Source organism: Heloderma suspectum, chromosome 3 (assembly GCF_057233095.1).
Source record: "Heloderma suspectum isolate Gila_16-S chromosome 3, 16-S_ref, whole genome shotgun sequence".
Classification (NCBI taxonomy): Eukaryota; Metazoa; Chordata; class Lepidosauria; order Squamata; family Helodermatidae; genus Heloderma; species Heloderma suspectum.
The window spans coordinates 291,068,665-291,096,562 of record NC_139460.1 but is presented as its reverse complement, the minus strand read 5'-3'; the positions used below and the strand labels follow the sequence as shown (position 1 = coordinate 291,096,562).

General features: G+C 42.7%; 1 protein-coding gene across 1 annotated transcript in view; it reads right to left on the bottom strand.

Annotated features, from left to right (window-relative positions):
- Positions 1–424: 424 nt before the first annotated feature.
- The window catches only part of LOC146351407 (carboxypeptidase B-like), a 37,504-nt gene continuing 10,030 nt past the window's right edge, over positions 425–27,898 (bottom strand). The window contains exons 4-11 of the mRNA XM_084847244.1: positions 25,527–25,626; positions 24,347–24,448; positions 20,142–20,243; positions 16,832–16,942; positions 16,297–16,387; positions 11,442–11,644; positions 2,183–2,267; positions 425–662 (exon numbers count right to left, since the gene is read on the bottom strand). Coding sequence (XP_084703370.1) covers positions 472–662; positions 2,183–2,267; positions 11,442–11,644; positions 16,297–16,387; positions 16,832–16,942; positions 20,142–20,243; positions 24,347–24,448; positions 25,527–25,626 — 985 coding nt within the window. The 3' untranslated portion in view covers positions 425–471. The remainder of the gene's footprint in view (positions 663–2,182; positions 2,268–11,441; positions 11,645–16,296; positions 16,388–16,831; positions 16,943–20,141; positions 20,244–24,346; positions 24,449–25,526; positions 25,627–27,898) is intronic.

Below are 27,898 nucleotides of genomic sequence, written 5' to 3'. Positions count from 1 at the left end.
CCTGCCCCTCAGCCAAAAAGGTTCCTGGAGTGGCTTACGTGCAAACTGTAAAACGAGGTAGTCCCTGTCTGCAAGGTTACAATCTAAAAAGACATGACACACAAAGAAAAAAGGATGGGAAGGGAAGAGGAAAAAATAAAATAAATAAAAGTTGCTATTTGTATGTATGTCATTTTGCGTTGAGCTACTAATCTGCAATACATCTGAATAGGCCCTCTTGGTACCACACAGGATACCGGATAGGATCCTAATACTGTTTACTTCCTATTTCCACCATAATCCACTGTGTGATTCTGATGTACTGAAATGGGAGAAGAGGCCCTCACTGGTCCATTGACATGAATGTAAAGGAAAGCTTAAAGGATCTTTGAAGATCTCAAAATAACCCATGGCAAAAAGAGAGAGAGAGAGAGAGAGAGAGAAACTAGTTGTGAATCAAGCTTTCTTTAATAGCCCTGAAATGCTGTTTTATCACTGATCTCCACGGGTACGGACATAGTTGGCAATGTATTTAATTGCAATCAGTGTCTCTTCACAGGTTGCCTTTATCTGAGATTCAGGAAGAGCAAAACCATATCGGCCTGTATCACGAAGTTCAAAGGTAAAGGCATATTTGATGCCCTCGTCATAAGCCCAGTCATCAGAACCACCTGCAGCAGGATCTGCAAGATGAAAGAGGGAAAAAATATTTTGAAAAGTAGAGCATAGGCAAATGCAGCTGAATATCATGAGTTTTAGCATGTTATACTATCACATCATGGGATGTGGGGGCACTAATCAGTGGAGGCTGGTGGCTCTCATTGGCATGTCAGTGGGGCTCAGCACCTTGGATAGCTCCTTTAGAGCTCTGACTGGTTCTGACTGAAACCTGGAGCAGATTCACCACCCTACTGACATCAGCACCACCAGCCTCCAGTGGCACTTATGGTTGTTTATTGAGTGGTAAAGAGAATATAACCTCTCCTGCTTCCGCTGATTTCTGATCAGGTATGGATGTGTAGTAAAGTCCTGCCACTTACTACATGGCAGGATGCTACAGACAACCCGATTACCAAGGGGTTACATACACATTGAGGTAAGTTATCACTTGGTAAATTGTTGTCTACTAGCAGCCCTAGGGCATCTCTACACCAGCCTAAAATCCTGTATTTAAATGGGGGCTTTCTGCTTCCGTTTTAAATGCAGGATCATGACTCCCTTTTTCATGTAGTTCCTTTTCCCTCACCCCCTTCCCCCTCCTTCTCCCTGCATCAAAGTCTTCCATTATCTTTTGTTGATCTCGCTCCTCTTCTTGCCGCTTTAACTCTTTTCAAGGGGGTTGAACTCGATGGTCTTGTAGGCCTCTTCCAACCCTACTATTCTATGATTCATGGAGGAAACTGAAGTGCAACACAACGGGGTAATTTGGTAGCTCATTATCTGCAATCTATTTAAAAATGGAACAAAGGGCATTTCGTGCAGGAGATGCCTTGAATGATCACGGCATCATGTAAAGAGCCCGCAGACTTCCATGAAGGAGCCATCTCAATTGCAGGATAAAAGCTCAGTGTGAAGGAGCCCCTAGAACTTCAGATCAAGGCTAATAAGGGTGAGCAATTCAGCCCATTGCTTACATATGGCACAGCCTGTGCAGTTTTCAAACCTTCGCAAATGTATCCAAAAGTGAGAGGAAGAGTAAGTTCTTCTTCTGGGGCAACATCTGCAGCGCATATACACTCATTTAACACACATGAAGCCCAAGAACAAAACGGTGCCTCAGTGACACAATACAATTGGAAAGAAATTGGTGGATATACACAAGAGTGATATTAGTATAGGAAACGCCATATGACATCATACTTTTTTTTGCTTGTTTGTTTCTTGGCAAATACTTCCCACACTTTCTGGTTAGTGCTCAAGCACTGACTTAGGAAGGTGGAAAGCAATTGTACAGATCTTCTATGTTTCCCGACTAGAGCAATTTAGGAACTTAACCGTAATATTTTTGTATTATTATAATATAATACTGCTGTAGAGCCGGGGAGGGCAACTTGTGGCCCTCCAGATGTTTTTGCCTACAACTCCCATCATCCCTCACCATTGCTGGCTAGGGCTGACGGGAGTTGTAGGCCAAAACATCTGGAGGGCCACGAGTTGCCCACCCCTGTTATAGAGTAGTATTATTTATTAAAGTAATACTTACAGATAGTTGTAGCTCCTGCACCATATGTGTATTTTGTCCCATACGGTGTAGCTAGTTTTTCACTGGCAGCTTTAGCAAGGGTATTCTATAGAGAGAAAGTAGGCAATGTCAGGCATTCGGGAGCTTTACTCTCAAAATCTGAGCCAAAATCTGCTCTTCTACAGCCAGAGGGGTTTTGTTTTAGTAACCAGAAATTATTTGTGTTTTTAGACACATTCCTTTTTAAGACACATTCATGTTCTCAACCCTTTACCTCCAGAGTAATTCTACTAGTGCCAATGGGAGTGCTGGAGTGGAAGCTGATAAAATAAACAATGTAAACTACTGCTTGCCTCTGCAAATCTCACATTATTATGAGATATCTCTCTGTGTTTACCTTTTGTTTGTATAGCAGCCATATTATTAGGCTACTTGCTCTCCACTGTGATCATAAAAATGGCAACCTGGTCTGTGTGGTGATGTGTATGTTCACACATATGTGCACATACACAGTTGTGTAACCAGAACCCAACAGTAAGTTCAATGTCACCCTAGGCTCTCAGACATGAGTCTTCTGCCAAATATTTTTGCTTTGACACTAGAGTTTGCAAAGTAATGAGGATTTTTAATGTTTTCTTGGTATGGTTCCTAATACTTAAAAAAAAAATCCGAGCCTAATACAGCACTTACGTCCTTTGATAGTTTTTTCAATCACAATATATAAAACTCAGATTTACAGATAGTGGATGCCTTTTAAGAAAGTCACATGTTGCTATTTACCCTTATTCTTACTGCATCTTGAAGTTTGCACTTACAAAGCTTTGTGCAAACAGTTACTAGATTAGAGGGAGTAGCTTTATTGCTGTTGCCCCAATTACCAGTTCAGGTTTGCTTTAGTAAAACCACTGCTGGTTTAAACTTCTCCAGGGAGCTCATGAGATCTGTCAGATGCTGTTTGAACTAAAGTGCCATTGTCATATCTAGCAGATTGAGCTTCATGATGGGGAAAAAATGACACAGCTCAACTGTCCAGGTCCAACACTGATATCTGGCAACTTGATTGTGCAGCTGCTGTATATCATTAACAAGGGGGACATATTAATTTCATACCACTACTCAGATCCTAATTAGACCATGGGATTTCATCTGGCTCTGTTTTCTGTAAAGCTGTGCTACATGGATTTGTATGCATCTCTCCTAGTTTAATCTGGATCAATTTGGAGCTGCTTTACATAGCACACCATGGGAATGGAGGTACCAATGTATAGCAGCAATAACAGAACTGCCTTGCTAAACTAGATCAAAGCTCCATCTAGTCCAAGGGTGGGCAACTTGTGGTCTTCCAGATGTTTTGGCCAGTGGAGGCTGGTGGCTGCAATTTTGGTGGGGCTGTAAATCCATTCTGGGTTTCGGTCAGAACCAGCTAGAACTCTAAAGGAGTTATGCATGGTTCTGAACCCTATTCCCAAAACAGGTTCAGAATCTTGAATAACTTCTTTAGAGTTCGTCTGATCTTGGAAGTTAAGCAGGGTCGGCCCTGGTTAGCACTTGGATGGGAGACCGCCTGGGAATCAGGCTTCCTGCATTGAGCAGGGGGTTGGACTCAATGGTCTTGTAGGCCCTTTCCAACCCTATGGTTCTATGATTCACAGCCCCACTGAAATCGGAGCCACCAGCTTCCACTGGTTTTTGTCTACAACTCCCATCATTCCATACAATTAGCTTTGCTGGCTAAGGCTGATGGGAATTGTAGGCCAAAACACCTGGAGGGTGTTTATCTAGTCCACCAATCAGCCTCCAACAGTACCAGCCTAACAAAAACTGAGGGTGGTAGTGGATTTACCATGAGAAACGCTTCCAAATAATACTCATACAAACATATCTGATGTTATCTCTTTATATATGGAAATATTCCTGAAAGCATCTGAAATTCTATGTCATAAGTGAATAATACCTATTAATTGAAAAAGAGAGAACTGAACAAAGTGTTATGCAACTAGAAAAAAGATTTAGGTATTTTCTTCGGTCTGGAAATGAGCTCAACAAGGTTGCCTGGGTTTCTACAGAGAAATCAGATATCATTTTAGTTTTAGTCTTTTGACATTTACAACCAGGTATCCTCCACTCTATTAAGTTTCCAATCTTTATTTCTCTCTCATTTGAGCACAAATAAGGGCTGAACAAGTTGGATTCATATTTGCTGGAACAGATGGGACCATAGGGTGATCTAAACAAGAGCCTAGGCCAAAGTATGAGCAATTTCAAACAAAAGCCTGAAACGTTTCTCAGAAAAAAGTGATTAAATATACACACATGCTTTTACAAGGTCAGTATAAATATTAAAAAAGAACTGAAGGAAAGTCTGGTTGCAAAGACAGGACAGACAATTGATTCTTACCAAACAATATTGTTCAAGTGTTGCAGGAAGGAAGGTTGCTTTAGTTCTTCCAATGAGGAAACACAATTTTTGAATAACAGTTATTGTGTATAGCCATGCATGCACATCAGTGGATGTGTGCACATGCAAGTGTCAGGGGTGCAATAAAATGAACTGTGGAAGGAGTTGTGAAATCTAGGGAATGTACTTTTCATCAATGACATATTTCTTCCAAGAACCTATTGTGTAACATCTGTGAGAAATCTAGAGTGTTCTATCTTTCCCTGGGCTGTAACTGCTGCCGGGTTTTACTTTGGTTTTACACGGTGCTTTTAAACTTTTAAAAGTTTTATACTGTGTTTTGTCAGGTAGTGTTTTATGGTTTTAATTGTTGTGAACTGCCCAGAGAGCCTCGGCTTTGGGGCAGTATAGAAATGTAATAAATAAATAAATACTTTCTCCTGCCTTAGCAGGGAGAAGGAGGGAGGGACTGCCATTAACTTTCTGTTCAACCCGTAAACACAAGTACTTGGTCTGCATTTTTGCGGAGGAAGTATGTGGAAAAGATTTTTTAAAAGAATTTGTGGAAGAATGTATGTTTACGGGAAGGACCCAGGTGTGACTCACAGTTCTACTGAGGGCATCTAAAGATACGTTGGGAATATCCATGGCTGTCTCCATTCTGGAAGGAGCAGTCAATGAGGCAGCCCTCAGTGGAATTTAGACTACCCTAAGAGTTATTCTTAATAACAGCGTTCCATGCACCTCAGTGTTCAGTCATGCCGGCCACATGACCACGGAAGCGTCTTCGGACAGCGCTGGCTCTTCGGCTTAGAAACGGGGATGAGCACCGCACCCTAGAGTCGGACACGACTGGTTGGGGACACCTTTACCTTTTTAAAGAGTTATTCTAAGCTGCAATAAACAAGGACTGCTGGAAAACAAAGGAACCAGCTACCTCTGCATTCCACCACTTGAAAACATTAACTTGGATTGAGGGTACTTCTAGACAGAGGGGACCTAGTGTTAACTATCAGAAAGCATGGTGCAGCTGTTCCATCTTTTCTTTCTTAGCACATTTTCTGTGGTAAGAAATAAAGACAGAAGAAATGCTGGGGAAACATGGGAAGTACACAAGAAGACGACAAAGTGTCACAACTCAGGTACATTACATTTGGCTGATGCAGAAACAATCCAGGACAACCAAAGCCCATTCACTTTACTGGGATGACAGACCAAGACATGCTTCATCTGATGAAGTGTAAGGTGCCACAAGACTCTTTGTTGTTGTTTGTATTCACATTGTGACTCATGGCAACTGGTTTTGTGTCAGGTACACGATAGGTGTTTGAAAATGTCCAAAGAGTTCAAAAGAATTTTGAGGTTCATTGAGATCAACCCAGTACAAAATGGATGCCCCAGTGGATGCTTTTCTAGACTCTTCTTAGAAATTCTCACAGGAAGGAAAACGTACTCTCCCAGGAAGGCATCTGAACACCATAGCCCTTTTCAGACATTCACTAAACACAACATGGAATGGAGGGAGAATGGAAACACACTCGTTTCCCATGCTTCTGACTTTTGTGCATTCATCTAAAGCAGGGGTGGACATCTTTGGGGGTCCAGGAGCCATTTTTGCCCCTCCCTCAGCTTTCGAGGCTGCATTCCTGCTGCCAGCACCCTGCAGAATTCCATGGGGCCGCAGCAAAGAAAAAAAATGGCAGTAGACCACTATGGAGTGGTCAGCAGGCCACATTTAGCTTGTTCTCGAGCTAAATTTGACCTGTTTACTATTTTGTAGTAGTAAATGGCTGTGGGTTTTTTTTTGCCAGTGTGGTGTTCTGGTTAGAGTGTTGGACTGGGACTTGGGAGATCCAGGTCTTATTCCCCACTCAACCATGAGACTCAGTGGGTGAATTGGAGCACTCACTAACTATCAGCCTAACCTACCTCACAGGGTTGTTGTGAGGATAAAATGAAGAGGAGGGTGGGCTCCTGGGCAGAAAGGCAGGAGATAAGTGTAGCAAATAGATAAATAAAACAATTGCATGGCACAGAGCCTACGCAAGTACAAACTGTATGCATGTATTTCAGACTTTCAGTTGAACACATGGAATTTGGAAGCAGTGGCAGTGAGTGTAAGCTTGTTTCTCCCTCATGCATTTCAGTGAATGTTTGAAAAGGTCTTGAGCCTTTGTACATCCAAAGGCATTAAGCTAACTCTGAAAAGATATGTGTGGAAAGTGATGTTAATAGTGATAAACGGGCATGTCAACGGTTGTTGTTTGACCACACATCTTATCACATGTGGAAAAAGATGAAATGGCAACCTCCGTTTTCTTTAACGGATTAGATGTCAGAATAAAAATAAGATAAGATAATGCTTTGATAAATCTTCCAGAATGATTTACTGTACATTCACATAAAGGCTACAAATGACCCTACTAAGAATTCTGTTTCTAGGTAGAACTCAGAGCCTCCCCTCCCATGCATATTTACTTGGAAATAAATCCCACTTGGTCCAGTGGGACTCTTTATAGGAAGGTTGCATTTGATTGCAACCTAAAGCTGCAATCCTATGCACCCTCCTTGCTCACCAGAGTAAGTCTGAATGAACCAAGTGGGACTTCTGAGTAAGATGAATAGGCTTCAGCTGTAAGACACATTAACAATACCCTGTATCACACTAGATGATGTCTTTCTCATTATCACACTTAAAACAAATCATTTAAACAAAACAGAAACAAAACAAAACACACACACACAAAAACTCCCCTACAGAATCCATATACTATTGAAGCCCGTGGCAAGATTCCCATTGGTTCATTGTAATATAAATCTGGATTGTTCCCAGTTTCTGCTACTGTATTTAGGTTGTGCTGTCAAGTTTTTTTTAAAGTGTGAACTTTCTGGCTTTTGATTAATCAACCAAACAATTAAATGTAAATATATTTGCACTTTGCAAAAAGTCCATGAAGCTCCCTTTTTGAAGCTCTTGATAAAATAGAGGTAAGAGATTCTCTTTAGGTGCTAAGTAACTATCTGCTTGTTTCAGACCATCCATTTGTTTTGTATACAGATCAAAAAGAAAATGTTCATATCCCCCCACCCCCCATCTAATTTGGTGGAGGTAGAAACCCCCCTTTAGTGTGAATTTTAAAAGACTTACATTCAGCAGCTATAAAATATAAACAGCCATAGACCAGGAAATTACAGGAACAGTATATTTGGTCATGTTTGGACATGATCCAGCAAACTGTACAAAAGAACATTAAGGAATTTCTGAATCTGAAATCAATGCAGTTTGTGGGTCTTGCTTTGGCTGGAATCCAGTGAGGGTGGCCACTTATGCATCACCAAAAAAGAGGAAATGCATCACCAAAAAAGAGGACACCAATTTCCATAACATTTGCACATACAAATGTATATGTATAGGTGCAAATTTAGAAATAATAACTATAATTTAAACAAAAATGCAATATAACTCATCATAGTGGGGAAGATTGTGAGCAGGTGACTTGTGTATGCTGTTCAAATGCTAACTATGGATGGGCAACTTCAAGGCCCCTCCTGCTGTCCCCTTCGTATGATTCTTTGACTTTAGACCAGACTTGGACTTCACAGGCCATCAAATAGATGACACCTTCAAATAGAGAACTGTCCTTTGCCAGATCTCTAAAACAGAGGACTGTCCTCTGTAAGTAGGACACCTGGACATTTTAGATCCAGTTAACAGTTCCATGCACCTAAGGAGACTTTAGGCTTGTGTTTATTGAATATCATGCCACATGGCAAACTGCTTTGAAAACTCTGTCGACAGTAGTGTGTAATATGGTATGGGAGTCTGCTGTTCAAAGGAATGAAAAAACATCACAATTCCCACTGGTCATCATGCTCAAATCCTGGAGTATGCCTAAAGTAGCTTTTTGGATCTTGTTCGATGTTTTTCTTTTGACTTAGACTAAGCAACAATGTGTGAAGTTAGAAACATTTTTTTGTCAGAATTAAAGACAAACAGAATGAGGGAAAAATGACTTTGGTTCTCTGGAATAATCACAACTAAAACTTTGTGGCTTTGTGAAAAACACAATCTACTATAACAGCACAAAACAAAAAAATCCTTCTTTTTAATGCAAAAAGAGAGGATTCTGTTGCCAGATGTCCAGGGCAAAACCATTAATCTGTCCTTACTCTCCATTTCAGCTTCAAAATCCTGATATATCCACTTGGGACCCAGCATAAATCTGTCCGAATGCAACAGCAGTTTAGGGCCAGCTTTTGATTTTGGCCTTGGACTTCTGGCAGTTGAATGAGATAATTAAAATGCTCTTGATTTTTTGTTTGTTATGTTGTATCTAGTGCCAGCAACATCTACTCTTTAACTGAAGTAATTTTCTCTGTGAATATTATTGCTCTTTTGAAAGAAGAAGAAGAAAAAAAAAACACCAGAAAAAACTATTAAGAATGAGAAAAATAAATTTATCAATGTTCTTAGGCTTTGAGTGTTGCGAGGGAATGTCATGAAAATGTCTCCACAAGGAATAGAAGCCCATTGCTATTTCTGTGTATCAGCCAAGATAATTAGAGAAAAAAAATCCAGTTCTCAGGGTGTCCCTTTACATTAGAAGACTGATAGAAGCTTGGAAAGACACATTGAAAACGAGACTATTGTTTTCCTTTGTCATTGTACATTTTCCATGTAGTACTCAGCTCCCAGTTGGAGCTAAATATTAGTGCTAAAATGTTAGAAATGACAGTAACCATTTGGTGCAATGTATTATAGAGTAAGGCTGCGCTCTTGTGCATACTTAGGTGGTAAGTCCCAAGTGAGTTTCACTTTCCTCTGAGTAGACATACATAGGACTGCACTGTAAAATTTAAATTTTCAAAAAAAGATGGGACAGTTTGTACGTCATGACAACCCAGGCTTTTTTTTTTTAAGCCTTGGGTTGCTTGTGAGCAACTGAGTGTGCTGGTGCATACTGCCTGATTGCTCCCACTGCATGCAGCTGTGGCTAAAACACAACCAGGGACACTCTGTCCCTCGGTTGTTTAGTATTGACCTGGGCTAGATCTACACTACTGCTTTATAGCAGTATTGAAGTGCACTAACAACTGCTGGGGCACATTACACATTCGATATACCGCTTTTGTAGTGTTATTTCCTGCTTTTCATTCCACATTATCCAAAATACTGCAAGAAATGTCATTGTGTGTCCTACGAGGTATAAATGTGCAAGAGGGATATAGCATTACCATGATGGGATTGTAATGATATGACACAAGATGTAGATCTGGCCCTGGTTCGCATAATCAGTTTGAGCCACAGTGGCTTAAGTGAGCCTCTGTGGCTTGAGGAACATGCTGGGTTCCCGTGAGCACCCATTCTGTAACCCAACCCCAGCTCGTAGGTTCTCGTGTCATCTGAACCTGGTGAGGGTGGGTTGTTGGTGTGGTTTACAAACTACCCACAACCCTAAAACAGCCCCTGCATTTGGGGTGGTTTGTTAACCATGCCAACAACCCACCCTCCCTGGGTTCGGACAACAGAAAAACCTATAAGTGCGGGTTGGGTTACAGAATGGGCATGCGTGTGCACCTGGCATGTGCCGCATGCCTCAGTGGCTTATTTAAGCCACCAAGGCTGAAATTAATTGCGCAAATCTGGCCACTGTGTTAAACCCTGGGCTCCAAATCTGGGTTGTCTCTCCCCCAACAACCCAGAATATGGTCTCTAATTGTCAAAATATACAAACTGGGTCTCTATGCAAGCAAGATGAAGTAAATGACTACTCTCAGTATACTGGGCAATGCAGTACAACCCACTTATGAAAGCAATGCATTTGAATAAAGGAGTTGTGCTTGTTAAAATGTAGTTGTGCACTTGACCATGTTTTTGTAATTGTTTAAGTGGTTGTGTGAATGAAAGCCAATTGCAGCAAACTGAAAAAATTGTATAGAAAACACTTGACTCCAACATTGCAATTGTAATATACTGAATTACAACACTACAAGTAAAAGCAGAATGGAGTCAAAAAGAGCAAGGCAAACCACTGTTTTTATATAACACCACTTTGTACCTGGTGTGATCACACTGGCTTACTACCAGTCTTTTCATCACATCCCCAACCCCTCATTTTAGCACTCTGCTCCCATTTTCAGTTTTTGTTTTTTAGCTTCCACAAGGTTGATAATCTTTTAAAGTTCAAATCTTGCAAGGGCTGCAACTCAAGCTCAATTTATATTAATGTATTACTTAATTATGTTTTTAAAATACAAACTTTTTGATCCCATAAAGGCAGTGCACATAAAATGACTGAAAAGCAATACAATACAAACAGTATAATAAAAACAACCTAAAATCTAAGTAAGTTAAAATAAATAAAAATTTCTGAGCCAAAGGAGCCCAGGTCAATTCCTGCACAGATCTTTTAATGCTTAGTCTCTTTTGTAATGTATTGAATTTACTTTTTATTAAAATATTGTGTTTATTAAAATAATATGTTATATTGTGGTTTTAACGTTCTATATATTTTAAATTGTTTTATTTTGTGCCATTTGGTTTTAATTTTTGTGAACTGTCCAGAGAGCTTTGGCTATTGGGCAGTATAGAATTGAAATAAAAATAAATACATAAATAAAATTCAGTCATGTGCTCCCATACAGGCCTTGCCTAAGTATATAGCTTAGTCGTATATACCTCAACCATTTTAACTTCTCAGCACTCGGAGTAAAACACTCATACTGAAGGACATTTCAGAGCTAAGTTGCTTAAACAGGAAGACAGAAACCAACGTATTACAGAAACTAAAATAACCCAAATTGTGGCCAAAGATTTCACCAGAGGTTAACCACAGCTGTGTTAACTTTAGAATAGTGAACAGCCATTTAGTTTCTGCTTACCAGTTCCTCATGGTTCTTTGTCAGATCATATGTGTAAGAATAAGGAAACAGCAGCATCTGGGAATACGAGTGAATGGTCAAGTAAGCCTTGATGGTTGAGAGGTTTTTACGGATGAAATCAGCCAAGGCCTTGGTCTCCTTCTCTGATTCAGGTGTACGGCCACAGTAAGTGTCAGAACATGGTTGTTTTGATGCACCAACAGCTGTGTGCAGCAGGAAGAGGAAATATGAACAGTTAGACTGAAGGGCACAATGACCAAGCCTTCCCCAACCTGGTGTCCTCCAGATGTGCTGGACTGCAAATCTCATCATTCCCAGCCAGTATGGCCGTGCTGGCTGGAAATGATGGGAGTTGCAGTCTAACACATCTGGAGGGCACCAGGTTGGGGAAGATTGTTATAGATAGTTGCCCTAACTGTCAGAAGAAACTTATCTTTCAAGCTTCCTATCCATTTAAAATGACCAAATGAAATGTGGGGATGAATAACAATGCTTAACATTTGCATATCACTTTCAAGTGCTCAGACCACTTCACAGGGGTTATCTAGTTGTAACCCTGTAATGTAAGTCAGTGTTATTATTATACCCCATATTGCAGATGGGGGAACTGAGGCAGAGAGCGAGCAAAAGCGAGAGCAGCTCACCTAAGGCTATCTAGTGAGTTCATGGCGCAGACAAAATGCAAACTTATTTATTTATATTATTTACTTATTTATTTAGTTTATCTCCCACCTTTCTGCCAAAAAAGAGCACTCATGGTGGCCACCAATAAAATCCAGATTTAAAAACAAAATCTTAATTAAAACATAACAAACTTCCACATTCATAGCTCAGTCTCTTAGCCACTACACTACACTAGTTCTCATATTATGTGCAGATGTATGCAATGCTGCCCCAGTTCCTTTTAAAAGGAAAAGCTGCTTTGGAAGTGCTACTTGATTCACCCTTTCATGATCACCATTTCCCCATTGTAAATAGCCCCTCTGTGTGGCTCCCCCAGCACGAAGTTCCAAATGTGTGTTTACTTTCCTCGGCTTCTCCAATCAAAATACACTCCCACCCCCCAGAGTTATTTTCCTTAAAAAAAAAAAAAATGGCACCAGGTCTCCATTACACATGTCTGTATGTAATGTAGGATCTAGGATCTGCCTTCTACAAACAAAAAGACTTCACTTGCAGAAGGTCCCTCCACCTGTTTTTTGAGGAGCCTCTCCCCCTACGCTACAGCTCACCCCATTCAGCAGTCACCCTACTATGTCCTGTCATTGTCCCCCACCCCCAATCCTGTGTATATGAGAACAGGAAAAAGAATTATCCCCTGGCAGCTACCATGCCTGATAATGCTATTTCTCTATTATCTATTTATTATAGCTCAGGGCCTGTAGCTCAGTGGTGGAGCACATCCTTTGTACATATACAGTATTAGGTCCAGGTTCAATCCCTAGCATCTCCAGTTAAAAGGATTTTGAGTGGCACGTGCCAGGAAAGACCAATCCTGGAGTCCTTGGAGGGTTGCTGCCAGCCTGGGTAGGCCATACTGGGCTAGATAGACCAGTGGCATAAGACAGCTTAATACATATGTGTTTTTACTGACATCTTTAACAATACATTTATGTCAGTATGTGAGTGCCTGAATCTTCTTAATATGATTTTGCCACATGATCTGCAATACAAAATGAATTAAGGGTTCATTGCTTCTGTCCTCAGTGATCGTAAGCCTCTGAACTTGCAGGCCTATGATAATCCAGTGTGGAGTGGGAGGTGCGGCAGAGGCAATCTTCGCTTTCCTGTGCTCCTGCTCTGCAGTTTTACCAGACGGGCTTTTTTGCCCTTCTAGCTGGGGCGTTTTGGAGGGGGAGGGGAGCAGGCTGGAGAGGCAACAGGACAGCTCATATCCTGGCCTCTCCAGACTTCTCCCCTCCCCGCCCACCAAAACGCCCCCTTTTTCCCCTCTCCAAGGTCAGGCTCCTGACCTCAGAGAGGCAGCTGGCTGCAAGGTGGAAGGGGAGGGAGGTTGGAGCGCAGATTCCCCCCTCCGAGATTGGAGCACTGTCTCTGACCTCGGCTCCAGGAATCTGAAATATACTATGGCCCCCCAGATGCAGGATTGTTCTCTAAAGGATTTTTTTTTTTAGGCCTGAGATAACTCAGCAAAAATTGGTAAAAACCTATTCTGAGGAGTTATCAGGAATCTGTTAATCTGTTTAACAAGTGGGCAGGGGACCATAGGATATTTCAGATTCCAAGGCCGTAGACACTCCCTATGTTCTCAGGCGGGGGAAGACAACATTGGATCCTTACCCCTCCCCTGCCCCCTTCCCGCTGCCATGGAAACCACCATGGCAGCTGCTTTCTGAGGTTAGAAAAGCAGCCTTGGATGATGTCATAGGTAAAAAGGGTAGTGTTTCAGTGGGTGGGGAAGGAAGGGGAGGGAAGAGGAGAGGCCAGGATCTGCAGGATCTATGGACTCTCATCACCTGCCTCCACCCATGACTGGTAAGTGAGCTAGATGAGCTCAGAGGCCCATCTAGCTGATATTTTTGTTTGTGAGGAAGAATGGGAGGTGAAATAACCTCTGTTGTTCCTCCTGCCCTGCCGGCAACAGCCCAGCAAGCATAGAATTTTCGGAGGCTTCCAAACTTGGAGACTTCCATCAAACAGGCAGCAGTTCCATAGGATTGTGTCCTAGGGCTGAAATCCTGTACCCACGTATCTGAGAGTAAGCCCCTTTGAACTCAATGGGACTTACAACTGAGTAGACATATATAGGATTGTACTGTAAGGGTGCAATCCTATTGAGATAGTCTGCAGCCTCTGAAGTCGAAGTCAGAGGTTGCTGAGCATCCAATGCAGGGTGGCCGGAGTACAGAGGTGATCCTCTTCTCTGGACTCTGGCTGCCCTGCATTTTTGCTCAGGTGGGCAAATTCTCCTGTCTAGGCGAGAAAAGGACCTGGAGAGCCGATGGGAAGCTGCATAAAGCAGGTTCTGTGGTCCCCTTCCCACCCTGGGATTGTCCATTTCCCCCATCTCCATGCTCTATTTCTGAACACGAAGATGTAGCTGATGTGGAGAAAACTGTGCTGCCTACAACAGGACAGGGGCGGGGGCAGGGAGCATGGTTGCTGGTCTCTGAGGTTCCCAGAAATGGAAGAAGCCTATGGCCCTCTAGACCAGAGCTTTCCAAACTGTGTGCCGCGACGCATTAGCGTGTCGGCGGCAGTCTGTAGGTGTGTCGCGCAAAATGCAGAAAATTGTGCGGAAGGGCACCGCGGAGCTCCCTTACTCATGTTTGCTTCCCTTGGCCCCTCCCCCAGAACTTCCTAAAGCAGCTAATGTTAAAGCAGCTAAGGCTTAGCTGCTTTAACATTAGCTGCTTTAGGATCATGTGGTGTCTTGACGTAGGATGCACATGATTGGTGGTGTTGGAGCAGTACGGCGAGGTAGAGGCAATGGGCGAAGAGAGGGGAGGGGAGGCGCTGCCCTGGGAGCAGAACTTGGCCGATGCCGGTGCGAAGTGGCAGAAGCCACCAGCCCTGCGAGATTTCGAGTGCGCCCTTCGCGGACTTCTGCACCGTGCTCCTGCACGGCCAGGCCAGAGTAGCGCGCAGGTGGAAACGCCACCTGGGACTGGCACTGCACCAAGCAGGCCATCCGCCATCTTGGCCAGTCGGAACGGAGCTCAGTGGAGGCCAGAAGCCTCGGAATCAGCGTGCTCCCAATCACCCGGGCGAGCGCAGCTGCAGGCTGTCACCCAGTCAACCCACCTGCTGCTGGCTGAAGGGAGGCCACCCTCCCAAACCCAATGTGGCAAACAGCAAGCCACCCACCACGTGGCACTTATGATTTGATTTCTGCCATTTATTTTTATTTTTGCTTTGCTGTAATTGTGGATTAACCACCCACCGGCAGTGTACCACCGGAGAGTGCTGGAACTGGACTCTGGACATAGGCATTGCAAATATTTACAGCAATATAGCCTTGTAGTGAGATATATATATTTAGACCATTTTTGTTGGACTTTTGCTTCTCTACTTCATGTGTTTTTGCAGCTGAGCTCCTACCTGGGCCTATGTGTCCTAATATGTATTGTAAATACTTTAGTTAATTTTGTTTATTTTTCACATTTTCTTGCACTTATTTACATACTGTTACTCATAAATGACAACAATGTATGTTATTATCTCACAAATCATATATTTTAAAAAATATAAATGAAAGGTTTTCATGAGATATGTTCTATCCCCATACATTTCATTATTACAATTTATGTATGTGTCTGTATCTCTTATAACAGGTTAGTTTAACCTCCAGTTTGCTAGTAAAACTGAATTACCATGTAACGAAATGATGCATGTCTAAAAAGTGTCTCACCAACATGAAAAGTTTGGAAAGCTCTGCTCTAGACAGTGTCTAGTGGTCACAGGACTGCTCTCTAAGACACAAGATCTGTATCAATTATTTGGTCATGCATCTCTTTTTCAGTGACTGATAAGCTGTTTTGTCATTACATGGAATAAGCTTTGTGGACTAAAAACCACAGAACACTTGACTAACTTCCTCCTTCGGGTGTTTAATCTCACACTGAGGTATTCTCTCTATTTCAGTGTCTTTCCACAGGAGAATGTCACCCTCTTAATAAAATCCTAATTCTCTGAAACCTTGCACCTTATATGTATTTGGAGGCTTAGCCTGTCCATTGCTTTTTATTTCCATGAGGGTTAGGATCTTGGGAGGTGGAATTCGGAACTTGGAACCAAACTAAAGCTGGTACTCCTAGACTCTGAGAATGAGTCAGTTAGAGCTGGGCCACCCATTTCTTCTCAGGGCAGGTTATATCATAAGATATATACTTACTGCACCACCCAGCGTCAAAATTTCTGTTGGGATCAGTACCAATGCAGTTACTGCCAGGATTTACAGAACGAGTCTTCCTCCACATGCGAGACTGAAATGGAAAATATTTGTGAATGTTAATTTTGAAGCAGGGCTGGTGTCAAGGGTAGGCTTGGTCAGGCATCTGCTGAGGGCTCACGCCCCAGCAGGGGCCCACTGAAACAGTGCCCTGGATTAGCTCCTTCTCTTCATCATTGTAACTCTGGCCTAGGCTATGGTGGTGGTGAGAAGGAGGAGTGGTACATGCCACTGTCTGCTTGTTCACTGGCTCTCTGCCTATCAAGCCAGCAAGTGGCAGCAATGATGAGACAGGGGATGAGGAGCAATAGCAGCTGTGACCATGGTGGTGAGAAGGTAGACTCACTGAGGAAGGGGGCCCATTGAGGGTGTCCTGCCTGAGGGCCCTCAAACACCTGGAGCAGGGCACTGTTTTGAAGGACTATGTCTGGCACACAAGTGTTGAGCATTTTATTCAGGGAACAGGTGTATCATTTACCTTAGTCCAAGTATAGACATAGCCATCAATATTTAAGACAGGCAACACATAGAAGTCCAAATTGTCCAGAAGCTGGGTCATGATGGTTTCTCTTCCATAGGTTTGAACAGCCTAAGGACAGACCAAAGAGATGATCAGTTAGGATTAGCCCAAATTCTTGGCCTCATCTTGTGTTAATTTTCAGAAGTCCCAAATGGTACCTTTCATTATTTTCTGGCAGAGGTCAGTGAAGACGAAGAAGAACAATGGTGTTCAGTAGCACCCAGTAACATTAAACGAGCATCAAATGAACAATGCAAATGATTGGCAAGGTGAGTTCCCCCCCACCCCCCGGTAATCAGATCATCATCAGCAAGTAAGCGAATTTCTAAGAAAATATCTTAGAGAAGATTTGGCACAGCCCTATAATTGAGACTTTTGAAAAATTAGGAATCACCGAAATATGCAGTAAACATTAGGATAATGGGCAATTTCTTTCAGTACTGGAATAGATAGATAGATAGATAGATAGATAGATATATCTATGATGTAAAAAAGTGAGTTAAGGTTATGAGCACATAAAGATGCCAAAGGTTGTATGATGGTGATTTTGATCATGATAGCTAAATTCATTATATGGTTTGGTTTTGTATTAAAAAATTAATTGTATTATAAAGTTTTGTTTTGAATTTTATTTTCTTTAAGTGGAAAAAAGAAGAAATTAGGAATCCCTGATCTCTATTGTACAGCATATATTTTGCTGTATAATCAGAACATTTTGCTGCTGCTTTCAAGCTCAAAGTGCAACCTGGTGCACTAATTTAGGGTGCAACCCTATGTATGCTTAGACAGAAAAAGTCCTATGCTGGCCAGGGGATGCTGGGAGTTGTAGGACTTTTTTCTGTCTAAACATGCATAGGATTGCACCCTTAAAGTCTAAATGTCAAACTCTTCTGGAAAACCATGCTTTGTTATGGCTCTGAATTCTACTTATTCCAGGAAATTTATAAATTTATGACAGCAGTCCCCTCTAAAAGTGATATTTTGCCAAAAATTGTTTTACAATTTAAAGGGTTTGTGTTTTAGGCTGCAGTCTTATGGAACACAGTGGGACTTGTTTCCAAATAGCTATGTTTAGGACTGGGCTGTCAGGAACATAGAAAGCTACTTTATATTGTGTGAGACCATTGGTGCATCTAACTCAGTGTTATCAATACTAAGTTGCAATGGCTCTCCAGAGTTTCAGATAGGACCTTTCCCCACCATACCTGGAGATACTAAGGATTGAATCTCTCTCTCTCTCTCTCTCTCTCTCTTTCTGTCTCTCTCTCTCTCATTGATCATCCATCTGTTGCTTTTAGGGCTAAATGGGGCTCTCAACTGACTTACAATTAAACTTAAAAACAATTTTAAAATTTTAAAACGTCACTACCTGGGACCTTCTACATGCAAAGCATGTATTCTACCACTGAGCTATCTTCCCTTGAAGAGCAGTATCAAGTGGGAAGACCAGTAAAGAAGGAAAGAACCCCCAGATGACATTAAGCACAATTCAAGAGATTCTTGGTTGCAGTCCAGCCCACAGATACATGCACACAAATTCCATTAAAGCTAGTGGAATGTATGTGCTCAGTTGCAGTCTAGCTATTTAAGTGATTTCCTAAAATCAGGCACCATCCCAATGAGGTTAAGTCAGGGACTGACTGTTCGAAAGGGTAACACTGATAGCCGTAGTAACTCAAACTGCTAAATGAGGTAACATTTATTCTCTGCTGTTTTAACTGGGAGAGATAAGGAAATTGCATTCCCTAAGACAGGGCTGAAGTGTCACTTTCAATTTCCAGATCGACGTTTGCATACATATCTGAGCAGACATGAGAGGAAGGCCTGTCACCACTGGGTGTCTGCCAACACTTGAGAGTCAAATACTTGAGCTTACTTGATTTGGTTTTTAAATGTCGGCCTCCGTTGCTACTTCTGCTAATCTGCTTACACTTTTTTTAGCACAGGAACCTTTACTAAACGTGAGAATCAAGACAGCTGGAACTTGTATGTTAAGGTTATTCTGTCAAAGCAAACCCAGGAGAACTTCACAGCTGCAAATATCACAGGCTTGTTCTTAACACAGTGGGAATTTTCCCACACACTCTCAGATGCCAGTGGTCACTGGTCAGCTGCCTCTGTAAGGATAATTGAAACTGGCACTGATTCAGGTCCGTTAAGGAGGGGGAAAGGTAGACATTTGGCAGGCATGGCCATTGCCAGCAATGGCTTCAGCCATTCTTTTAGCCTCATATTATGAGAAAAGGGGAAGAGGGTTAATGCTACACATAGAATTTCTTGTCATCCTCCCAGGCTCTTTGTGGACCATGGTTCCCCATCCATGTTGGATTTCCCCCCATTGCTGGCTTCTGAAAGAGCCATGTAAATTTCTCCTTTTAATAGCGAACTCAGGTGGTGAGTGCCACCAGGGCTAGATCTACACTAGTGCTTTTTATCGGTATTGAAGTGTTGGGCACATTACACATTCCATATACCGCTTTTCTAGTGTTATTTTCCACTTTTCATTCCGTATTATCCGAAATATTGCAACGGATGTCATTGCATGTGCTACAAGGTATAAATGTGCAAGAGGGATATAGCGTCATCATGATGGAAGCGTATCGATGTGTCACGAAGTGTAGATCTGGCTCAGGACTATAGTAAAAGAGGGAAGACTCAGCATACTTGGGTAATGAATCAACTACTGGAATCAAGAACAGAAAGAGTAAGCCCTCCCTCTTAACAACATTAACATGATCTTGGAGAATTTGCAATGTTTAAAAACTTATTTTAGAATTGTTTATTCGTTATTAGATACACTTGATATGGAACGGTCTAATCATTATATTCTAATGATATGCTTTTATGAACCCTCCCCCATTTGTTATTCCATTTGATCTTGTTCTTTCTTCATTGGAAGGTCTACCTCTCTTTTGCACAACTGCGTCAGATTTCCCCCTAGATTCTCAGAGCAGCACATAAAGCTGCAAGGTCTCCTTCACAAGTGGGGTAGCCAGGAGTTCGTGTTGTGGAGTGGCACAGGGGATTTAGATCAATATGCCTTACATTCTGCATTATACTGCATTTTTCACAGCAGCAAGAGAAGCATCCCAGAAGTCTAGTCCTAGAAATTAAATTAAAAACCAAAGAATAGCATAATGGGTGTTTGTAGGAAAGAAGAGGATTCAGGAACCCCAATGATCATATTAAGAAACCTAGACTGGGGTCTGCCAATATATATATTTTTAAAACATAGATTTCATTTACAGCGGTGTCTACGCTGACCAACCTCTTTCACAAACCATTGGCAGAATGCAGGCGAGATCCATTCTCTGGCATGGAAGCCACAATCCATAAAGATGGCTTTTTTATTTGCACCAGGTCTTCCCACCTGTAAATAAATAATTATGATTAATAATAATAATAATAATAATAATAAACCAAGGAGGAAGTAGTAATCTATCTTGCATAAGAGTAGTTAATATTCTCTCTTCAGATTGCAGCCTCAGGCCTCACTTAGCAGGGGAGAGTTTCATTGCTGCAACTGAAACACAGTACTGAGTATATTTTCTGACCTCTAGAAAATCACCATGCTTAAAGTGGCATGTTAGATCCATATTTTATCCCTGCTGATACGTCTATATTTTTAGTCTGGTTAACTGTGCTACATTGCTTATATATACCTTTAACAGTGCAATCCTTTGCATGTTTAGACCAAAAAAAAGCCTACAACTTCCAGCATGCCCCAGCCAAAAATGGATGAAATCCTCCCTAATACACCACCTATGAATGGGATGGTGAATTTAGGTGGCCATTTTGTTTCAGTCCTATAATAAACTGGGTAAAGGTGATGATTTTGATAGTGGCTAGATGCTTAAGATTACGCCTAATTTTTCTAAAGGGAATATGAAGCTGCCTGCCCACTGCCATTTACACCAGCCTTCTCCAACCTGGTGTCCTCTAGATTGGCCATGCTGGCTGGGGATAATGGGAGTTGTAACCCAAGAAATCTGGAGGCCATCAAGTTGGGGACAGCTCATCTACACCATCTTTCCCCGATCGTCTAGACCTTCTTCATCTGGAAACCGCCTCTGAGATGTTTTGCGTTGTCTTGATCTGGGTCAATGTGCGAGAGATCCAAGAAAGAACGCTGAAAACTAAAGCTGAAATCCATCAAGCACTGGTATGGTGACTCATGTGTTCATTTTCATAGGAGCAGCTCATTCACAGTCACACACAAACCAAGTTGAAATGAAAGGGCGCTGCTTGGTTTATTACACCCTTAGGAAATGCTCTTGCAAGTCAGTCCTGTGGGTATCTATTAATGACTGAGAGACGATTCTCATGACCTTTTTAACCACATGTCAGTGACATGGAAAGCATATCCCATGCTGATGTTACATGCTCCCCACTTCCTTGAGTGATGAGAAGTTCTGGGCAGAACAACCAGGGTTTGTCTTCCCTTTGGAGGAGAGATCACTGGAGACTTATGGCATTGTTATAACATTTGATTTATTTGGAAGTAGAGCACAGGTGGAGGCAAAGAGCATAAACTCTCCTAGCATCCCCAAGGTGCCTTCCAATCTACAGCTCACAGTGAACTCTCTCTGTTTCTCTGTATGTCTCCATGTCTCCAACTACAGTTTCTTTAACATAGAGACCTTAAAACTCACCCTTAGCGCTGTGGCTGGGTTCACACAACATGACAAGCCAGAGTACAAGTTGAGTACAGGTTGAGTATGGGATGAGTGTCAGTTGTTGTTGAATCATGGATTGTCATTGAATTGTGGGTTGTCATCGAACCTTGGGTTGTTATGTTGTGTGAACCCAGCTGCTCTAGAAAACCACGATTCGCTAACTATGAACAACCCATGGAGACAGCACACCGTTTGTTGTCGGGCTGCGAACTGTGGGTTATTTGTGGTTAACAAACTGTGGTTTGTTAGCATGGTTGGGTTCACACAACACAACAACCCACAATTCAATAACAACCTATGGTTCAATGACAACCCATGCTCAACCCATTCTCTGGCTTGTCGTCTTGTGTGAACCAGATCAGTGTACGTTTGGGGGAGGAGGGGGAAAGGATGTATTACCTTCCCCAAAGGGCTCCCACATTCCAGGGATGATCAAGAAACCATCCTTTAACAATTGGTTCCCATAAAGAAACATTCACTGAACCAGTGAAGTATGTCCATTAACATACTGTTTCTGTAACAAAGGTTGTGGCTGGCACAGCTTGGCGAGCATTCATAACACCGACTCCCCGCAGCATTAGTGTGTGTATTGAGCCATTTATTGCATGCATGCCAGTCATAAATTGCCTGCAACCCCCTGAAATGTGTGCAAGCAGTGGTGTCGGTGTGGCAAAAGCAGAATCTGACTGGAATTCCGCCTGAGATGATGCAATGTACTCAGCATGAGCGGAAATTGCTGCAAGTCAGCACAGTGCTGCCATGCGCTGAAATTATCGCATTAAGTAGGCCTCAGACAGGAAATACAGCGAGTGACTCTGTATACTAGGTTTTTACTCATAAGCAGACAAGTTATAATTCCTTCCAATGCTCCAGAAATGGCTTACAGGAGGTTCTACCATCACCTGGGAAGCTTCCTCTACATCTCTTTTTCTGGTAGCTTTACGATGATACATTTGAATTGCAGCTCTCTTCACTTTTGTCTTGGTACTGTAGCATGTAATGGAAAGTGCTTTGAGGCTGCCTAGGGTAGCCATCCATACAAATTGCACATGTGTCCTACATTACGGATACAGTCCTTAATTTTGAAGGGCTGTCAGAGGACAGGCCTCTGTTTGATGGGCTGCCTTGTCCGAGTCTGATTTAAAGATAAAGAACCATAAGAAAGGAAAGTGGGGGCGGGGGGGCTTGAAGTTGCCCATCAAAAGCACATGGACTGAGCAGGCACACACAGGTCACCCTCTCCCCCATTATGGTGACACATGTGGTATATTTAAATTATAGTAATAATTTCTGAAGTTGCATATATACCAGGGTGGACAACTTTGAGGGATTCAGAAGTCATTTTCACCTCCCCACTGGAGGTGGTGGGCTGCATTCTGTGTAGAGATGTTGGAGAAATCTGCAACAGAATCCAGTGAGTTCAGATTTCTATGAATCTGACCCGCGGATTCTGCAGTAGACCAGCTCTTCCTGAGTTGCATGGATTCTGTTAACTTGTGGACTGTTTTTTTTCTTTCTGGAATTTTACGCAAATTTAGTTGTAGAAAAATACATAAAATTAAAAAACCGCCAGAAAATGTGCATTTTCCCCATAGGCTAAAGCATGGAAATTTGTTTAGGGGGAATTTGCACATTTTTTTTTGGGGGGGGATTTACGCATTTTTGCAAATTCAGGAAATTGGGAAACCCCTGATTCTGAGTGGATGATGGAACAAAAGTCACCTGACAATCTGAGCAATGTGGACAGAATGGATTTTACAAAATTTGTACATCCCTAACTCTGTGCAGTGCTGTCAGATACCTGATTTTCTTTTTTCACAAGAACAACAGCAACAATGGCCATGTTAGCACTACAGAGTTTGCTTTAGTTTGCTTTGAAACTAAGTTTGACCCATATAGCGCTCTGTAATGGCTATGGAGTGTGATATGGGTCAAATTTAGAACAAGCTAGATTTGGCTTTTTAGTACACTGTAGTGCTAACATGGCCATTTTTTTGTGTAAGAAATGGGTTTGGGTTTTTTTTTGCTGCGTTGGGGTTGTCCAAGACTGCACCAGGGGCTGTACCAGAGGGCTGTGGGGTCTGCATGTGGCCCATAGACCATGTGTTGCCGACCCCTGTTTTGTACCTATAAATTAGGATATGCAAATTGTATGTAAATCACTCCCTTCTTTAGCCTCTTTTTTGGTGATGGATTTCCTCTTCTTTGTGATGCATAAATGGACACCCTACTCCCACATAGTTTCCTCTCATCAGTGCAGACTGGTGGGGCAGGGACATGGCTTGGACAGTACAGATCTGAAGTTCTGAAATATTGAACTGATCCCCCAAATAAGAAGCATGGCTAAACAGTTTTCTTTGTCTGAGTTTGTCTGAACAACTGAAGCAGGGAAAAACTGATTAATTATTTGCTTCCCATTGCCAAGAGAGAGAGAGAGAGGGAAGGGACTGAAGTTTATAGATTGCTTTATAGCAAATAGGTTTACAAACAACAGATGGAGCACACAATTACACAAAGGTAGATTACCATTTACCTTGCTTACAGGAACATGGTTAAATTTATATGTACAAACTGTCAAAGCTTTTATTACAGTCTGTGCTATTTAGGAAGCCTTTACTATAAATCAAAAAGGATAAAAATGTCACTATAAAAGAATTTACAAAATCTGCTGGGTTTCCTAAAGCATTTATTAAAATAAAATAAAATACAAATCTGGACTTTGTAAAGGTGTAATAATTATTTCCTACCTGCTAAGAGAAGACAGAACAGATTGGCTAAAGAAATAAAAAGCGAATACCTTCAGGAGGTACATTGGGCGTCCCTCAAAGGTTGTTCCGATCTGTGTCCGGGAGACGAGACCTGGGTTCTCATTTGCAATATCAGCTGTCCAAGCCTCTATCTGTTGAGTTAAAAATAAATACATAAATAAGTGCATTTATAAGGAACTGCCCCATGTAGGTCAGTACTGTCTATGGGGAACCATTTTCCTGTTGAGGGCTGCATATCCTTGGTTGAAAACAATCAGGGGCCACATTACAGTATGGATGTGGCCAGAGCCAAAAACTGAGCAGTGTTATGGATGTGACTCTTGCCCTTATTCAGTACACAATGGAAAAAAATCCAATACATTTGCTTCCAGGCATTTTCCTTCCCCAGTTTATGCAAGGTTCCCTCCATACCTTTGTAGCTGGGTAACAGAGCAGGACAGAGTAAACAATATCAGTACGTAGAGCTAGGGATGTTGGAAAAATTCATTTGTGGGGTGGAGTTCAAGAGATTTTCCTAGGCTCAGTCTGCGGACTTCGATTCAGTTCCCAATGTGTTGCCTGACTTGATCTTCAGCAAATCAGGCCAGTTTGCAGATTTTCTGGGCATTTTGTTCATTTTTTAAGGTTCCTCAATATATGCAAATTTCTGAGCAATTTGCATACATTTGGCTACAATTTGTGCAAATTCAGCAGTAATTTGTGGAAATTGCAGAACCTTCCCCCCCAAAAAATGTTCAAAAAAATTCCTGGAATTCAGGGAACAGCTTGGCTCACAGACACAAAGTGAGTTGTACCTGCCATGGAACTTCGTTGGACCAAAAAGGAACCAAATTTCCCAGCGATGCACATCCCTACTCAGAGGAGGCTGGAGAGGGGGCGTGGCCTGGGAGAGGGGGCTTGGCCTGGGGAGAGTCTGGAGGTCTAGATCAATGGGCTTGGAGATATGCATTTGGCCCATGTGCTGGCGGTTCCCAACACCTAGTCTTATGTTGATTGGCTGTAGCTATCCAGGGTGTCAGATAAAGATTTTTCCTAGCTCTGCTACTGAAGAGGATTTAAACTGGACATACCAGGGACTGAGCCTGGAAACTTATGCATGCAAGGCATGTGCTCTATCTGCTGTGTCCCCTTCAGAGCAAAGCCACATCTCCAAAAACAACTTCCCATTGGAAAGTGGAGGAGGATTTTTCACATGTGAATGTCCTTTACCTTTTCCCACGGGTTATATTTTTCATACTGGTATCCAGCAGACCGAACACGACTGTCAAACTGCCCATCGAGCACAGCCTGAAGGTTGTCGATCAAAATGCTGCAAAAAAGCAGTAATAAGGACAAGAAGAACACGGGACTTTGCATTTTTGCATTCCCCAGGTCTTCATAGAGTCTGACCCTGTGAGGGATGTACGAAATCCCTACCTGGCTCCGTGCTGGTCAATCTGTGGGGGGGGGGAGGCACTCCGTCCCTCCCCCCGGAATCCTCCCTGGCTGGCTCCGCTCTGCGGTGGCTCCGTGGAGCCGCCAGCCAGCGCCAGCCACAGCCAGAGTTCTGGCCGCTGCTGGGCTGCTGCAGCCGCAAATGGTGGCCGCCGTAGCGGCCGCCATTTGAGTCCTTGCAGTAAGCCATGATAGGCTACGTAAGTATTTATGTAGCCAATCACGGCAAAAGGCAGCCACGCAAATGGTGGCCACTACGCCATTTGCGTGGCTCCTTTTGCCGTGATAGGCTACGTAAATACTTATGTAGCCTATCATGGCTTACTGCAAGGACACAAATGGTGGCTGCTACAACAGCCGCCATTTGCTGCTGTAGCAGCCCGGCAGTGGCTGGGAGACCAGCCGGAGCCGCCACCACAGGATCTGCTGCCAGGTATGTTCCGTCCTGGGGGGATTCTGCGGGGTGGCGGGGTGGGGGAGGCCATTCCGCCACGGATTCCGGGGGTCCAGATTCTAAAGGATCCGGCCTCACTGGAGTCCGTGGCGGAATTCTCTGACATCCTTAGATCCTACACATGACCACTAGGCACATGTTAGCCATTGTTTCTTTCCCTTCTGCCTCCAAGCACCATATTCATGCACGAGGAGTAGGGAAACTTTTTTGTCCTGATGGATGGATTCCATTGTGGAGAAGTTCTTGCGAGCTGTATTCCAGTAGTGGGTGGGGCCATGGGAAAAAGTGGGTGGGGTTGAAAATCCCTCCAGCTCCCCAATTCCATTGCTGCCAATTTACACAAGGAAACATGCCTACTCGCAAACAAGCAGGGCAAACCTCTGCATTCCTACTCAGAAGTAAGCAGGAAGGACTCCCTCAGCAGCATTTTCAAAAAGCATCCCAAACATCAAGACCTTGCATGTCTACTGAAAATTAAGCATGAGCATCATGTCTCCTCACACGTAAGCACGGCAAGCCTCTGTATGTCTACTCGGAAGTTTTTCTGGCTGCAATGCAGCTTCCTAGGCTGGGGAATGATTGCCAGGCTAGATCTACACTACTGCTTTATAGAGGTATTGAAGTGCAGTGACAACTGTTGGGGCACATTACACATTCAATGTACCACTTTTGTAGTGTTGTTTCCTGCTTTTTGTTCCACATTATCTAATAAACCACAACAAATTTCACTGTGTGTCCTATGAGGTATAAATGCACAAGAGGGACATAGCATTATAGCATAGCATAGCAAGATGGGATCGTAATGATATGACACAAGGTATAGATCTGGCCCCAGAGAGGTAGGGCAGTTTGAAAGAGAGATCATTGCTGCCTGTCATGTGTGCACTCAATGCAGATTTGCATAAACTATGGGAAGCAAAGCCTCTCTCTCAAACCATTGTGAGATCTCTTAAAGTCACTGCCTGCCTTCAGTGGATTTCCCAGAATGCCTTTAGAACAGTCTGCATGTGGAGTGGGTGGGAGCAAAAGAAATCTCTTGCTCCCCACCCCTCTCCCATCCTAGCCTGGAGAAAATGGCTTTAGGGTGAAGCAGTGTGCAAACTTGATGTCTTTGATCACTGTGATCTGGACTGGAAAAGTGAGAAAGGTCAGTTTGCAATACACCCCCAGCCTTCGTAATGAACACTTGAACTTGTTACATTGACATGATGTCAGGGCATTGCGGCTGCACATCAAAGGCTTGTATCTCCTCTGGCTGTAGCAAGCAAGGACGCTTCACTGAAGTTTGTCAGGGACAATCTCTCAGACAGCTCTTGGGTGCAGCAAAGTGTGTACATTTGTTATTAGTAGCGCAAGTGTTTCAGCACATGGCAGAGGAGCCCTTCCTTTGTCATCAAGACAATCCTGCTTCATCAAAGGACTACAGAAGGTTACTGCTAGGTGACTAACTGGGACCAGCAAATGGTAACATATCTCATCAGTGTTTAAATAGCAGGAGAAAAGGATTAACCGCCCGTCCCTGCATGCAGTCCTAATCCTGCCCTCTCCATGACTGCTATTTGCAGCTTTAAAAATGCTAAACTATAAGTGCTAAGCTTTAAGTCTAGCACTGCATGTAGCTTGGTTCTGTGTGCAACTTGTGGACTCTTTTCCATGCTCTGTCTCTCCCTCTTCCTGCTTCACTGGAAGCCTT